Source organism: Silurus meridionalis, chromosome 7 (assembly GCF_014805685.1).
Source record: "Silurus meridionalis isolate SWU-2019-XX chromosome 7, ASM1480568v1, whole genome shotgun sequence".
Lineage (NCBI taxonomy): Eukaryota > Metazoa > Chordata > Actinopteri > Siluriformes > Siluridae > Silurus > Silurus meridionalis.
The window spans coordinates 11,487,501-11,502,743 of NC_060890.1; the positions used below are offsets into that span (position 1 = coordinate 11,487,501).

The 15,243-nt window shown below is 36.6% G+C and overlaps 3 protein-coding genes across 9 annotated transcripts; all 3 read right to left on the bottom strand.

Annotated features, from left to right (window-relative positions):
* Positions 1-2,768: 2,768 nt before the first annotated feature.
* pdap1a (pdgfa associated protein 1a) lies at positions 2,769-5,630 on the bottom strand. Its single transcript, XM_046854728.1, has 6 exons — positions 5,423-5,630; positions 4,992-5,074; positions 4,816-4,887; positions 4,560-4,684; positions 4,317-4,468; positions 2,769-4,138 (listed from the first exon to the last, which is right to left on the bottom strand). Exons 1-6 carry the CDS (start codon positions 5,433-5,435, stop codon positions 4,104-4,106), a joined length of 480 nt encoding a protein of 159 aa, XP_046710684.1. The 5' UTR covers positions 5,436-5,630; the 3' UTR covers positions 2,769-4,103.
* Positions 5,631-6,166: 536 nt separating this feature from the next.
* On the bottom strand, positions 6,167-8,897 carry slc16a8 (solute carrier family 16 member 8). Its single transcript, XM_046854727.1, has 5 exons — positions 8,689-8,897; positions 8,041-8,274; positions 7,773-7,916; positions 6,634-7,476; positions 6,167-6,501 (listed from the first exon to the last, which is right to left on the bottom strand). The coding sequence occupies exons 2-5, from the start codon at positions 8,255-8,257 to the stop codon at positions 6,290-6,292; spliced, it is 1,416 nt and encodes a 471-aa protein (XP_046710683.1). The 5' UTR covers positions 8,258-8,274; positions 8,689-8,897; the 3' UTR covers positions 6,167-6,289.
* A 1,200-nt stretch (positions 8,898-10,097) lies between these two features.
* LOC124389122 (protein chibby homolog 1-like) lies at positions 10,098-14,811 on the bottom strand. Of its 7 annotated transcripts, none has more exons than XM_046854401.1 (5): positions 14,226-14,811; positions 11,383-11,469; positions 11,012-11,117; positions 10,805-10,917; positions 10,098-10,277 (listed from the first exon to the last, which is right to left on the bottom strand). In XM_046854401.1, the coding sequence occupies exons 1-5, from the start codon at positions 14,277-14,279 to the stop codon at positions 10,197-10,199; spliced, it is 441 nt and encodes a 146-aa protein (XP_046710357.1). In that variant the 5' UTR covers positions 14,280-14,811; the 3' UTR covers positions 10,098-10,196. The 7 variants fall into 7 exon arrangements, with proteins under 7 accessions (XP_046710357.1, XP_046710364.1, XP_046710363.1 ...); XM_046854408.1 differs by lacking the exon at positions 14,226-14,811 and adding an exon at positions 13,967-14,096; XM_046854407.1 differs by lacking the exon at positions 14,226-14,811 and adding an exon at positions 13,199-13,220.
* Between the last annotated feature and the right edge of the window lie 432 nt (positions 14,812-15,243).

A 15,243-nucleotide genomic window follows, 5' to 3' on the forward strand; every position in this document is an offset into this window, starting at 1 on the left:
CAAGGAGATGCAGCAGCAGGTAAAGAGGGATGTGGCGAAAGCCAAGGAAGAAGCATATGAGGAGCTGTATGTAAAGTTGGACACTAAGGAAGGAGAAAATGATTTATACAGATTGGCCAGGCAGAGAGACCGAGATGGGAAGGTCCCTCTGCTGCAAGTTAGAGCAATAAAGGATGGAGATGGAAATGTGTTGATTAGTGAGGAGAGTGTGTTGAGAAGGTGGAGGAAGTATTTTGAGCAGCTAATAAATTATGAAAATGAGAAAGAGAGAAGGTTGGATAGTGTGGAGATGGTAAAGCAGGAAGTGGATAGGATTAGTAAGCAGGAAGTGAGAGCAGCGATTAAAAGGATGAAGAGCGGAAAGTCGGTTGGACGAGATGGCATACCATTAGAAGCGTGGAGATGTTTAGGAAAGATGGCAGTGGAGTTTTTAACCAGGTTGTTCAACAAGATTTTGGAAGGTGAGAGGATACCTGAGGAATGGAGAAGGAGTGTGCTGGTACCGTTTTCAGTCATGAAGTTATGGTAAAGTGTAGTGAAATCCAGGCTGAGAGAAGAGGTGACCATCTGTAAGCAACAGTATGGTTTCATGCCTAGGAAGAGCACCACAGACGCAATATTTGCTTTAATAATGTTGATAAAGTATAGAGAAGGTCAGGAGTTGCATTGTGTGTTTGTGGATTTAGAGAAAGCGTACGACAGGGTGCCGAGAAAGGAGTTGTGGTATTGTATGAGGAAGTCAGGTGTGTCAGAGAAGTATGTGAGGGTGGTGCAGGACACGTATGAGGACAGTAGGACAGCAGGGAAGTGTGCAGTTGGAACGACAGACAAGGATCGGCTCTGAGCCCTTTGCCGTTTGCAGTGGTGATGGACAGGCTGATGGACGAGGTCAGACAGGAGTCTCCGTATCCCATGATGTTTGCGGATGATATTGTGAATTGTGGTGAGAGTAGGGAGCAGGTTGAGAAGAGCCTGGAGAGGTGGAGGTACGTGCTGGAGAGAAGGGGAATGAAAGTCAGTAGAAGTAAGACAGAGTACATGTGAATGAATGAGAGGGAGGGCAGTGGAGTGGTGCGGTTGCAGGGAAAAGAGGTGGAGAAGGTGGAGGAGTTCAGATACTGGGGTCAACAGTGCAAAGTAATGGAGAGTGTGTTAGAGAAGTGAAGAAAACAGTGCATGCAGGGTGGAGTGGGTGGAGAAGAGTGACAGGAGTGATTTGTGATAGAAGAGTATCTGCAAGAGTGAAAGGGAAAGTTTATAGGACTGTGGTGAGACCTGCGATGTTGTATGGTTTAGAGACAGTGGCATTGAGTAAAAGACAGGAGGTGAAGCTGGAGGTAGACATGGAGGTAGTTGGTTTGAAAGAGGCAGATGTAGAGGACAGGGTGATATGGAGAAGGGTGATCCGCTGTGGAGACACCCTAATGGGAGAAGCCGAAAGAAGAAGAAAATTTCTACCACAGTCTGAACATTCCTCAATTAACGCAGCCGGGATTCGTTGTTGAGGCTCAATCAGCTCAGACTGCATTAGTTTGACACCCTGTTCACTAGTACAGAATGAAACATGCAGAAATGGCTGCGGATTTGAGGGTGAGCTGCTGGCCGTCCTTACAGGATGATTGTTTGCTCTGGCTCGTCGTGGATCATATGACTTCTGAAACACGGTTTTTATTCAGTAGCACAGATCTAACAGCACAAGTACAATAAATAGATAAGTTGCCATATGACACTTGAGCAGACACAATGGCCATGAAACACTGTAAAAAAAAAAGATTAATATAAAGCACTAAAAAGAAAGAAGTAGTGAAAGTGAGAAATAAAATCCTCATTTTTATTAGACTACAAATACTACTGTTCTTTACTGTTATTGACCACAATACTGTAGTATATCTGGGGGAATATAAAGCTGAGATATTCACATTTTAAACATCCCTATTTCTGTGTACTATTCCCATTTCCACCAGTCTCTTTTTTAAGGGAAAGAGATTTTTTTGTGTGGTTGTGTAATACTTTTGTGTTTGCAATCATTGGCAAATCCTCCACTGCATATAATCTGGAAAAAAGCCCACAGTCCCTATTAAAGGAATATTCCACTGTTCCAGATCTCTCCCACATTCACTGATCACCTCAGGTACAACTAAGTTCTATGAATTATAAAATACAATAAAAATGTGTGGGAAACTGAATCTAATTGTATGCCAGAGCTTTGGCATTTTCATTTATTTGGTAGTTTTGCTTTTGTTTTTTGTTTTTTTTTTTTTTTTAAATACTGAGGCATTTCTTCTAATTTATTCAGACATGCTGTGCTGTTATAATGCCATTTCAGCCTCCTGAGTACTCTAGCTGACGCACAAAGGGGGTGTCTAGAAAAGACTGATAAACTCACATAACAAGGCAACAATTTCACAACATACAGGTTTGTTCAAAAAGAATGAACCGATATCATGACGCATTGCTTCAGTTCTCAAGCATAATCATATGGTGGTCACATTGAACACTTGTTAGACAGGAAATAAAAACTGATTGTGAGTATAATACTTGTGACTTGGCTGGAGTTTTGTATCACTTTTCCTTAATAAAATATTGCGTAATGAAATCGGTTCTTTTTTTTTTTTATAACCCTGTATTCTTTTGTATGATTTTGAAAATAACTGTACATATCCGCATTATTTTTAGTAGTAGAACAGCAAAATGCCATATGTAAACATTATCCCTACTGGATAAGTAAAGGTCACAGTTGGAAAGATATTGTTTAAAAAAATAAGACAAATGATTAATGATTTTATTTCAATACCACAAAATCAAGTCGGAATAAACATCCAGTTAACTCCTATTAATAATGTGTGTAAATCTTTCAGCCAAGGAGAACACTTTACAAATCTTTTAAACACTTTTGAAATTATACTTCTTTACAAGCGGAGCTGAATGTTTCATTTCCAACACTAGTATATTGCTTCCCCTAATAATCAAGGCAATTCAAGTACCACCAACATGCTGAAGCATAGAAGACCCTGTTCAGACTCGATATTAGCATCCACCCTGAGGGATCTTATCACAAGGGGAACACATGAGGAACAGGTGTAAACATGTTCATACACATTTTAAGTCATGCATTGAAATCCCTGAAACCACTTATGGCACATATGACCATAACACTTGTAGTGTGAACTAAATTAAAAGCACCTAATCTACTGTGTCATGGCCATAACTCATGAGTGTTTACTGAAAATGCATTTAAAATACATGCTGAACCGTCTGTCTACTTCTGATCCCAATACCTGGTTTGAACAAGGGCTAATATACAAGAGGTAAGTTCATGAGTTGGTCTTGAGGAAAAAAAGGCCATTTACAGAAAGATGTAAGCACGAGAGAAAAAAGGGGGGTGGCGACATTAAAAACCTCTGATTATAACATACATCCTGTTTGCATGATTAGGAATGCATATAAATACTGCTGACATTCCACTCAAATGTAATAGATCAATTGTTTTATAAATGGTGCATTACTGTAATTTGTTATAAGCTTGTTATATTTTGCAAACATGCCAAAAAAATAAAAAAGGCCACCAAACATTTCGATACAATGGGTGGTTATTATGTACACCTTATCCACAGAGAAAACAAAACAAAAAACAAGAAATACAGCAATTAAGTAAGAATGGCAATAAGGTGGTGTTTTACAAGTTTGCTAGTGTTTCTCCATTCAGTATTCTATTCTACTTTCTAGGAACATGCCAGATGACGTCCATAAGAACCCAGGCCTGGGAAACAACCCAATCAAAGCTTTATTAAAACATACCAAAAAAACAAATTTAAGAGTAAACTCCTGCAGCTGTAGGACGAGAACACATCTGTGATATGGGGGGAAAGGACATGAGGACGTTGTGGTCTTGCTGATCGCTTCCTGTTTTAGAAACCAATAAGCAAACCCGTGACTTCATGTCTTTAACCCCCACTTTTTTTATGATGTGACTCCGCATGTCCAAACTGCTGCCTGTCAAGGATGAAAGGACAGTGTCTGGATACCCCTGAGCTGTCTCCCTAATTAATTTGGTCCCTTCCCTCCCACCCCCATTAACCAAGTCCTCAGAATGGGGACGAGATTTAACGTTTGGACTTCGCCTCCTGTGCCTCTTTTTCTGGAAAAGATAAAAAAGAAAACAAAACAAAAATAAACAAAAAAATCAGAACAGCCAAAAAGATCGTTTCTGACAGAAAACTGATGGATCTAACTCATGGAATCTTTTAAATATTATTAATAAAATTATCTTCCACAAAAGATTAGTCTAGTGTACCTCACACACTAACATCACTCACCTTTCCTCTGTTCCTCTCTCTTCTTTGCTGCATCTTCTCTCTGTTTTTTAATAATAGCCAGTCTGGCGAGGTCTGCTCTGGCCTGATCCGTCTTTCCTTCCAGGTGCAGCTTCATGTAGCGCTCCTTAGCTTTCTGCTTCTCAATTTCCTCCCTGAAACCAGCATAGTCAAACAGAGTTAAGTGTGCAATGCAAAGTTAAAAGATCATTCCTTGAAGTCGAAACCCCAGGTGTTTATATGTACCTTTCTTTGCGTGTGAGCTCTCTGGGTGCATCGATGTCGACTTCTGCGGCTTTCTTGCTCTTCTGGGAGACGCGGTTGGGGTTCTCAATTTCGATCAAACCTTGTACTCCATTTCTCTTTTGACTCTTTTGCCAGAGACAGAAACACATTTTAGGGGGAACAGATAATCAAAACCAAACAATCTGCCAGTGGAAATCCATGCTTACTAGTGAACATACATTTATAAAGAAAAAAAAAACTAAGACTTGTTACTTACTTTCTCATCTTCACTACTGCTTTCCTCCTCGGATTCAGATGCGCTATCACGCGCTACATCGCCGTTTTCCTCCTGCCAACACAGATATATTTTAGAGTCTGGATACCTTATTAATGTGACTCATAAAACCTATAGATGCAGGTCAGTGTCGATAAGAGACATGGCGGATCATTTACCAGCTCCCTCTGCGCGCGCATCTGTCGCTCAATCTCCTCAGGATTGCTAAATTGCTTGCTCCTACCTTTGTGGCCCTTTTTCCCTGAAGGAAAATAAAATTAGAAATGTGAATATTAAAGTAAATATATTTAAACATATTCTAAGTGAGAAAACACGTGACACACGCATGAGAAAGGAATAAATGACCGGACGTTGCTCCTATCGCGGTAACACTAATTCTATTTGTTATTTAAACACATGTTTATGTTGACTGATTATTCCCAAATAAAGTAAATAGTTCAGATAAAGTGACCGATTGAAACAGTTCCGTGTTTTATTTTCTGTTTAGCTACATGTTAGCTTCTTGTTCAAGACGACGCGATGCGGCCGCGCAGCTAACACTGCTAGCATACAAGCTAGACATCTAAACACATGCACAAGAGTCTCTTACCTCCTCTCGGCATCGTTACAACAGACTGGGATCCTTCGATGGGAAAAACTGCAGATAAAAATCTTACGGCTACTTTAACAATAGATATACACAGGTTTCTTTTATAAATTCGAATAAACAAAATAACAAATCTTTGGGGGGGTTTCGGGCTCCTCGAATGTGAGCTCTACTCGTTGCCGCTTCCTAACTATGACGTTTGTTTTTGCTTCTTCGGTGTCTTTAATGGCGGGTTTAGGAATCACCTGAACAACTGCATGCTGCCACCTGCTGTACAGAATGGTGAACAACTAGGAGTAGCAAGGAAGACATTCTATTGAATTCAGTTGATTTGAGTGCTGCTTCTTGCGCGAGGACCTAAACGCTTTGCTGGATGTTAGACATTTGAAACATTACAATAAAAAACTAACAGACAGACAAACAAAAAGGACTTGTGGCAAAATAAAGGAATTGACATTAATCTTACTTTACATACAGTTTGAAATAAGGAACCTTATCACATACAAGTGTAACTAATACCCTATGTTATTGCAAAAGGTTATTCCAAACTGAACGAGATATACCGGTGCTTGCAATGTTTATATATAACTGACAGTTCAGCATAAAATATATACAACTATAGATATCCTGGCCATGGTCATGTTCCATGAGAGATTCTGAATGCAAGGCCCAATAGAAGCTGCTTCCTAATCTGTCAAAGTGCAGTAAAATTCTAACATTTTATCTAAAACAAATAACTGATTCACATGGATGCAAAATATTTATTGGCCAAATACAGTGCAATTCATAAAATGATTGAAATATCCACTATAACCTTTATACATCATCATAACTTGCTGTCACAGTTTTTGAACAAATTCAGGTTTAAATTTAATTGTTATCCATATCATCGGTACATTCATGATTCATATGGTTAGTGTTGCCCTCAATATCAGCATCCTGGGTCGCAGATGTGTCCTTGTGTTTCTGAAGTTTAAAACAACAGTAAGATGCAATAGCAAGGAAAATGCCAGCCACCATCAACTCTCCACCAGCCATGTAGAAGATTAGCTCATAGTTCTTGTAAGTATCTACCAGTCGTCCTGTATGAAAGTATACAAGAGAAACGGACAGAAGAAATAAGCTTACTATTTTTTTTTCAACAACACTGTAAAATATGTAAAAGAACACCTTTAAAATAAGAGATTGATGACATTCACTAGAGTGTGACTTACCAGCAGAAGGAGGTCCAATGAGCACAGCTGCTGCCTCTATTAGGAGCACTAACCCAAGAGCACTGGAAAAACCGCTAGTACCAACAATTCCCATTAGCACTTCAAATTGTAATGCGCCGATCATTCCATAAGAAAGGCCGAAGAACACACAGAAGATTACTAATCCTGTGTAGTCTCTACTTCTGGCTGAGCAAACATCTGTAAGACCATTCAGAAGTAAGGCCAAGCTTAGGAAATAGGGCATTTTAGGTCTTACGCACTTTAATCCAGCCACCAGGCCGCATGTGGGTCGAGCAAATATGTCAACAAATCCAATGATGGAGAGGAGAAAAGCAGCGTCCCTGTCAGGCACTCCCTGATCTTTAGCATAGTTGACCAGGAGAATTGTAGGGACAAACAGACCAAGCACAACAATGAATTTAGCTACTATATAAACAATTAGTGCTTTGTCACGGAGCACACTGAAGTCAAGGAGCTTCTTTTTTTTCAGGCTTTTCTTCTGGACCTTCTCCAGATTATTCTCCTCCTCTTCAGACTTCGATGGGAGCATCTCTTTTAACTCATGATCATTTGATGTATCCCTGGCTGCAGACTTCTGAACTTTGTATCCCAATGGTCTCATAACAGCACCACAGGTGCAACAGTTAAGCAACAGCCCTCCCATTATTAGGAAGCCACCCCTCCAGCCAAAGCAATCCAGCAGCACTTGTCCTAGAGGAGAAAGAGCTGAGAGAAAGACTGGGCTCCCAGCTGCTGCTAGTCCATTGGCGATAGGTCTGCGTTTGTCAAAATAATACCCAAGCATAATAAGTGATGGCTGGAAATTTAGAGCTAGACCAAGCCCTGTGGAAAATGATATGTAGCAGTATATGAATGATCTCATATCAGTAAAAATGGAAACAAATTTAAATAAATATGCCAAATATTATTGATTTATCCATTGTACAGTGAAATGGCTTCCTGGGCATACTAATTTGGGACTAAATAGAATGTAAATTACTAGAAGCATTTACCTCACATACTGTGTTCTGAAAACTGAATTAAGACATTTTGTTCATCAAAAATGAAGGGTATCTCTTGACTTTTTTACTATGATGTAATTACTTACAGTGGAGAACTGCATGTTGCCATATAATCACCTGTAATGACCCCAGCAGTAAGGTAAAGTTGGATGATGTTGGAGGTAAAAGAGGCCCCAATCATTCCAGCTGATGCTAACAATCCCCCAATCAGCATCACTGGGCGACATCCAAACCTGTTTACCATAATACTGGAAAGTGGACCTTTTCAGAAAAATAAAGATAATAAAGATAATCTATGGGTTGACAAAGACATTATCAACCGTTGAAAAGTAAAAATGTTATGCACACTATCATTTATTATTTTTAGTACATCTTTGTTATTCACCTGAGCCATAAAGCATGGCAAGCATGATAGATGAAATCCATGCTGTGTCACTGTAGCCACAGCCAAAGTCCCGCATCAGTTCTTTAAAGTACACACTTATGGCTTTAGGGAAAGCGTAGGAGAAACCAGTGATAATAAAACCACTGAACAGCACAACCCAGCCCCAGCCTCCATCTGGAGGGTCTACTCTATTTCTTTCTGATACACTGCTTCCCATGTTCTGTCACGTAACTCCTGAAAATACAAATGTTTAATGATCATATTTCGATAGTTTGTTGTGAATATATACACAGGAATGAATACTGATTATAAAAGGATGGTCATGTATACATAACGATAGAGCTGTAGTACTGTGCATATACTATACATGCTGATAATTTTTTAAGCCGATTCATGTTCTGATTGCACTAGACAAAGAACAAAATTTTAAACCTTGTGAAACTTCTAGTTGTCTGTAATCATTCAATAATCTGTCACATTAATTCGTTAATTTGTCTATATAATCAAGATTATATATATATATATATATATATATATATATATATGGTCCATAATAAAATAGAATCAACCTGAACAAGTAATCATGAACAAGTAATTCAACTTTAAATGCAAAAAAGAAAAAGAAAAAGAAAAGAGGAAGCGTCTTACTTTATCTGTTCTCTGAGGTGAAGAGGCCTTTGAGCCTTTTAGGAAACAACTTGATAATGTGAAGACTATTTCAGCTCCATGGTTCCCACACATTCAAGAATTCCAAATAAAAGAAAAATTCTGCTCAGCTGTGTTCATTTTTTAGCTATGTTTCTTCACTAAATAGTCTGTAAGTTTTCCTGTTCCATCAGGTTTACTAACTTACTTCAAACTCCTAATCTCTCCGTAATGAGCCCACTCTGAGAAAATCTACCAAATACAGCCCAAGCTTTGTATTTCTTGTACCACCCTCTTAATCATTCCTAATTCCTTATAAAGCTCATATTTATTGTACATGTGCACAAGAGTGAGATGTATAATGAAGTACTTGTTTTGATCTGTGCAGCTTTTTGATGCCTTGATTTGTATTGAACTTGTACTGAATGTTAGATACCTCCTAATACATTAGCATTAACAGTATATATATATATATATATATATATATATATATATATATATATATATATATATATATATATATATATATATACATACACACACCCAACACCCAACATCATTTCAAGAACACTTGTGGCTGAATGGACAAAAATACTTTACAAGCTCACTACAAATTCAAGTGGAAAATCTTTTCAGAAGAGTGAAGATTATTATATTAGGAAATTTGCAAATTGCTAAACAAATACACATTTACAAAAAATGTCAATGGACAACAACTGTACCACAAGCAGCTCTGCTTCTTTTGATTTCTCTGAAACAGCCTACTAATGACTAAAGATAAACCAGTCATTGATTTATTATTACAGATGATAACCAAAAAAACAAAAACCAGTTCTCTATAGAAACACGCCACATATAAGAATCCCTACAAATCTGTTTGCACATTTTAGAACACACAACCCAAGTAATCTCCTTTTTTTAATAAGTGATCAAGCAGTGCAGCAGGAAAGGAATTATATCAGGAAATAGAACAGAGCTGAATTATTTGGCCTGCTAGGATCATTGTACCTGTTTAAAAAACTTGAGTATGTATAATTTTATTGACAGTTTGGCTTTATGGTTAATAATAATAATAATAATAATAATAATAATAATAATAATAATAATAATAATAATAATAATAATAATAATAAAAGCTGTTACTCTGAATTGTATGGCTCTGTTTGTAATACTTCTTTCAATTTCATCAGTTGTACACCAGTTGTAAAATGTATCATGCCATGGGAAAAAACATTTGCAGAGATCCATTAAAGAAAAGGGGACACTTGACTAAGAAAATATTATTTTTTTTACTTATATTACTTATACAATGTACATATAGATTGTTCTTATACAAGTAAAATAAAAAAGTATGAAATATCCAAGCAGTTTGATGAAATAACAACAAAAATTACAATATCACAAAATTTTCACAAGAAGTGTTGTATTTGAATAATATGGCACATTATTTCTATGAAGAAAAACAGAAATGTTGTATACAAAACACAATAATCTGAAATCCATGCTCCGCATTACTTCCTGTGTATGTAGTGTCTCTTAATGTCTTCTAATTCTTTCTGCATTAGATGTGACTCAACTGTGGTTTCCAAGAGCTAAAAGAGATGAAATTAGAGTTCATGTTTATAATTCAATCATTTTAATACTATTTAATATTCCATAGAACTTTATAATAAACAATACTCAAAAATTATCTATCAGAAAAATATAGCAGAAAATATTAACTTAGATATAACAAATTTATAACCTTAGAAGCAGTAATTAAAAACATTAAACAGTTATAAAAATTAATTAAGAATAATATAAACAATGCCTGAAGCTCAAGAGGCATCAGTTAGATGAGGCCAAATGCATTATGTTCATGCATAAATGTAATGCTTAAGATTACAAAAAACTTTTTTCAATGGGATCAACAAGGCAACACTTTTAACAGGTTTTTAAACAATTTCCCTATGGGATCAATAAAGATATTTCTGATTCTGAGCGAAAATCAAACCTACAAGTACTCAAAAGCTTTGGCTTTTCATCAAGCATTTTATTCTTTTAGAAATTGCATATTGGTCTTAATATAATTACATTAATGGTGGATTATGTGTACCTGTAAACTGAAGAGTAAACTTACCATATCTATAAAAAGTTTAATCTTAAGCTTTAGAAGATTGTTTTCTTCTTCTAACTGCAGATTCCTCTTCTTCAGCTTCTGCACCTCTTTACTGGACATTAAAGGTCCTGACTCTGTGACAAAGTGACAAGCTGTAAACACACCACCAACAAAAAGCCAAAGTGTTTCATACTTTGTTTAGTCTGTTCATCAGGAGAACGCTTTTACCTGTGATCCACTGTCCATCTTCAAATTTCAAGCTCTGACCTCCAATGTTCATCATAGGAGCTCCATACTCCAGTCCTAACTCAATCTCCCGAGTGGATCGATCCAACTGTCAAAAAAACAAATGCATTAGACTGTGGATTTATTGAGTACTAATAATAAAAAAAAAATAGTGTGTTTGTACTATTATTACTCATAAAAGATATAATTATAATATTATTACAATTAAAATAAAATAATATTGATCACGTATATATTACTAATCTAAATTAGTAACAGTTCATGCTTACATACAAGAAATAAAAAATTTTTAATTGAATTTTGAATCTATTAATCATAGAAAGACTTCAGTAGTCACAATAATTATTTCTTACTGTATAAAGGCTAGAGAGAGATACTGATTTTCGGGGTGGTGTTTTCTTGGGGCTAAATGCGTTGCCAAACAGAGGCATTTGTGGTATCTGGCATAGAAATAAAAGCAAAATGAAAGAATCTGTGAGCAGAAATTTGAACAAGACATCTACAATGATAACTCAATAATCAGGTAAATGTAATTTACCTGATGGTAAATGGAATGTACGCAATACAGTATAGGTATGTGGACCATCATACACGCATGTAGTTCTTTCCAAGTTTTGCCATACATGTGAAAGCACACCCTTGTCTAGTAATCTGCTGTTAAATTAATTTTCCTTCGCTGGATTTGAACTCAACTTTAACTCATCTACTCTGAACACCTTTGGTTGAACAAGAACACTCCCTAGTGTCAGGCCTTTATTGCACTTTGGCCAAATAAGTTATAAGTTATGCAGAGCAGCTAAACTGGGACTAAACTCATATAATAGTGTACAGTATAAACATTTTCACATGAGCATAATCACTCATGGGCTAAATGTCCACTATATCAAATATGTCCACTATATTAAATATCAAACATCTCCTTTCACTCCCTACACATCTCCTCGTGAAATCAACATTATTGTCTTAAATGCACTATTACTCATTCATTCATAAAGCTCATTCACCAAGATCACGTTCTCATCCCTCAGTTTCTTAGACATGTATTACAGTTCTGCATTTGAAAAGTATATGGACAAAATATCATGCCAAATTTGAGTTTAATGGTCAAGAATGGTGATAATAGTGTTTGTGTGTGTATGTAGGAATTATTTCATTATTTCATTATTTTCACTTTTTGAAATAAATAATAATGAAAAATAATGATAAAATAATGTCAATTATTTTCCAGAGCAAGAAAACAATCTAAATCACAGGAGTAAAACCAATTCTACATGGTTGATAGGTTGAGGTTGAGGTGGTTGATAGTTTTGGACATGAACTTTGAGATTTGTGAGTGTGCATTTTCTGACCTAAACAGAACTAAAGCTCTTTACAGCTCTGTAGCAAAGCCAATTAAAGCCATTTTGCCTTGGTCTTCAGTACACTTTTCTAACAGACCCTCAGCATGGAGATCAACATGATGCCATTTACACATGTTGTACGATTTGAGGCATTTTTGCTGTCGAAATAAGAGTCTTGCAAAAATAATAATAGCTAGAGTTTGTAAAGTAGAGACCATTGAGTCAGAATATGACTCAAAGAAAAATGGACGGACAGTAGGTCTGACTCTCATCAGTTCAAATTAGTGATGGCCAATATGAAAGGCAGAGGCTGATACAATGTTGAATGCAACTGCTAGCATTATTACTAACAGCATTATTAATTTATATGTAAATAAAATAACTATAATATTTATTTAATGTTACATCAGTTACAACAGTTAAGGTGTTTATAAAAGCTAAAAATAGATAGTAAAGTGAAATTACCGCAACACTTAAAACAGACATTGAGGCGACAACTTTTCAATCTGAGCATTAAACCTTCACCTGAAGTACCTGAAGTATCCAGCGTGTAAAGACTTATCGTAGTTTGGATGCGTACAATAACTTCCTTAGAGGGTGAGTTTAAAACTTTTAATCATACAATGTGGATGACGTTTGGTTTGTGCTTGGTGAGGTTTGGAGCGTCACACGCTGTTAAAAACCTCCTCTGTTTGGGTCGTTGCTATGGTAACTGAGGAGGTTATTAGCAGTGTTGGGCAATAACGCGTTACTGTAACGCAGTTACTTTTGACAGTAATTAATACTGTAACGCATTACTTTTTAAATAAATTAACCTCGTTACCGTTACCGTATCGTGCGGTGTCCGTTACTTTTTTAAATGAATTAATTTTGGCTTATCTACTGCGATAGCAGCAACTCCAATCAGTCGAAGCTCCTCCAGAAACTCCATTCTTAAGCTGTTAAAGGAACATTTTTAAGAGCTCAACACAACAGCTTTTATGATGCAGAAGCCACTTTAGTCTTTGATTCTGAATATATTATTCAGCTTGTTTTGTTATTTATTTCAGAAATCCTTGTGATATATTCAGTTTGTGCTGGTCTGACTTAAATAAAATAGTGTTTAAAAATTACTTTGTGTTTAAGTCAGTTTTGTGTTTGTATAGACCATAACGCATAAAAGAGCATTGACGGGAACATTAAAGAACGTTCTTTAAAAAGTAAATAAAAGTTACTTTTAACAGTAACGCATTACTTTTTGGTGTAAGTAATCAACAAAGTAACGGAGTTACTTTTTGAATGAAGTAACTAGTAACTGTAACTAGTTAATATTTCTTAGTAACTAGCACAACACTGGTTATTAGTGCGCGCGCGTTGCACTTGCACGGCCTGGTAAATATGTATGTCTGCGCTAATAATAAGCCACATCGCTTATTGAATTCTACTAAATTGTAGGGAGTAACATGACGTGTTACATGTTTAAATAAGATCTGAAAATAATCGCGCGAGATCAGTGATTTGGAATCGCGGGAAAGAAGAGTGTGCGCGAGACGTGAGAGTGTAGAGAGAGAAATTATATACAGCGTTTAATCAACTGTGGATAATGTAGGAGTTTCACCTCCCGATCTCTAATAAACACAGTGCTGTGATCTCCCGAGCTCCTTGTTGGACACAGTCGGTGTCCGAACTGCAGTGGTGAGAAACCAATCAGCAGAACAAAGAAACACAAACACGCATGCGCGGGGTAAGAACGGTGAAGCTAGCGTCTAACGTCACGTGCGTTACATTCATTGTTGAGTTAAATCATAACTTACTGCACACATAAGTATTTCATATCTTTTGAAACGTTAGTGTTAAGATTAGGTGAAGTGTGTTACCATGTTGTGGTGGAACAGCGTGTGAGAGGTAGAGTTTTGCTTTTCAGCGGCCATCACAGCGCAACTCAACAACGATGGAACTGTAATGAATGATCATTCAGTGCCACCCAGATAAGGATGAGTCTGATGTCTCTCAAGATTTCTTCCTCATGCCATCCCAGGGAGTTTTTCCCTTCGCTTCGGTTGCCACTGGCTTGCTCATTAAGGATAAACATACAATTATAATCAACAAACTTATAGCCAATAAAACGTACACTCGTTTATAACACTTTCTAACCGCGTTATCTCTGTAAAGCTTTTTGGGAGACAATGTTCATTTTTAAAAGCCCTCTACAAAAAAAAAACTGAATTGAATTGAAAAAAGCTTGGCACCAAAATCATGTAATTTTTTTGTGTCAAGGTCAACTTAAGCCACCATTATAATAAAATGCTGGGAATACAAAAGGGGGAGGTCTGATAAAAAATGGGTTTGTATGGAAAATGGAAAATGTATTAAAGATTGGCCCAGTCTGTGTGATTTCTAGTGCTTCTAAAGAATTGCTATTTTGTGTTTTTTTTGCATATAGTTTCTTTTTATATGTCAACCCTGAGAGCTTTGGATTTGAGTTTTTTAATTATATGACATCAGAAACATTTGTGTTGATTTTGTTGGGCTTCAACCACGCCAGATCACCGGCCCAGTTCAACTTGGGCACAACTTGGAGAAATCGTCAGGGAAGTCTCACATGTTCCGCTCACAATTTTGCATCGTTCATTTTGGACAGAAAATTATGATTTAAAGAGAATCAATACGAAAAGCTGCACGATTTATCTCCAGATCAATAGTTTTGGCGGAGTGAACACGGTTTGCCCAAGGTGGGTGAAGCTAATGTGCACAAAACATGCCGCTGTTTTATCAGTAAACCCGGGACTAGTCTACATTCGCTTTTTTTAAACCATTTACTGCCTTCGTTTATAATAATAATAATAATAATCATAACCATAATCATCATCTGCTTATTAGGTTTGATAGAAACTA

Bases quoted from the DNA above. Each gene is read 5' to 3' on its own strand.
- pdap1a (XM_046854728.1), bottom strand. The intron at 4,469-4,559 runs GTACATATAAAC...TGCTGGTTTCAG, and splicing joins GAGCTCACACGCAAAGAAAG to GGAGGAAATTGAGAAGCAGA. The intron at 4,139-4,316 runs GTGAGTGATGTT...TATCTTTTCCAG, and splicing joins GAGAGAGGAACAGAGGAAAG to AAAAAGAGGCACAGGAGGCG.
- slc16a8 (XM_046854727.1), bottom strand. From the start codon at position 8,257: ATGGGAAGCAGTGTATCAGAAAGAAATAGAGTAGACCCTCCAGATGGA. The intron at 7,917-8,040 runs GTGAATAACAAA...TTTTCTGAAAAG, and splicing joins TGCCATGCTTTATGGCTCAG to GTCCACTTTCCAGTATTATG. The intron at 7,477-7,772 runs GTGATTATATGG...CATTTTCCACAG, and splicing joins TACTGCTGGGGTCATTACAG to GGCTTGGTCTAGCTCTAAAT.
- LOC124389122 (XM_046854401.1), bottom strand. From the start codon at position 14,279: ATGGCCGCTGAAAAGCAAAACTCTACCTCTCACACGCTGTTCCACCAC. The intron at 11,118-11,382 runs GTAAGAAATAAT...TTTTTTTGACAG, and splicing joins CTCTCTCTAGCCTTTATACA to TTGGATCGATCCACTCGGGA. The intron at 10,278-10,804 runs GTAAGTTTACTC...CATCTCTTTTAG, and splicing joins TTAAACTTTTTATAGATATG to CTCTTGGAAACCACAGTTGA.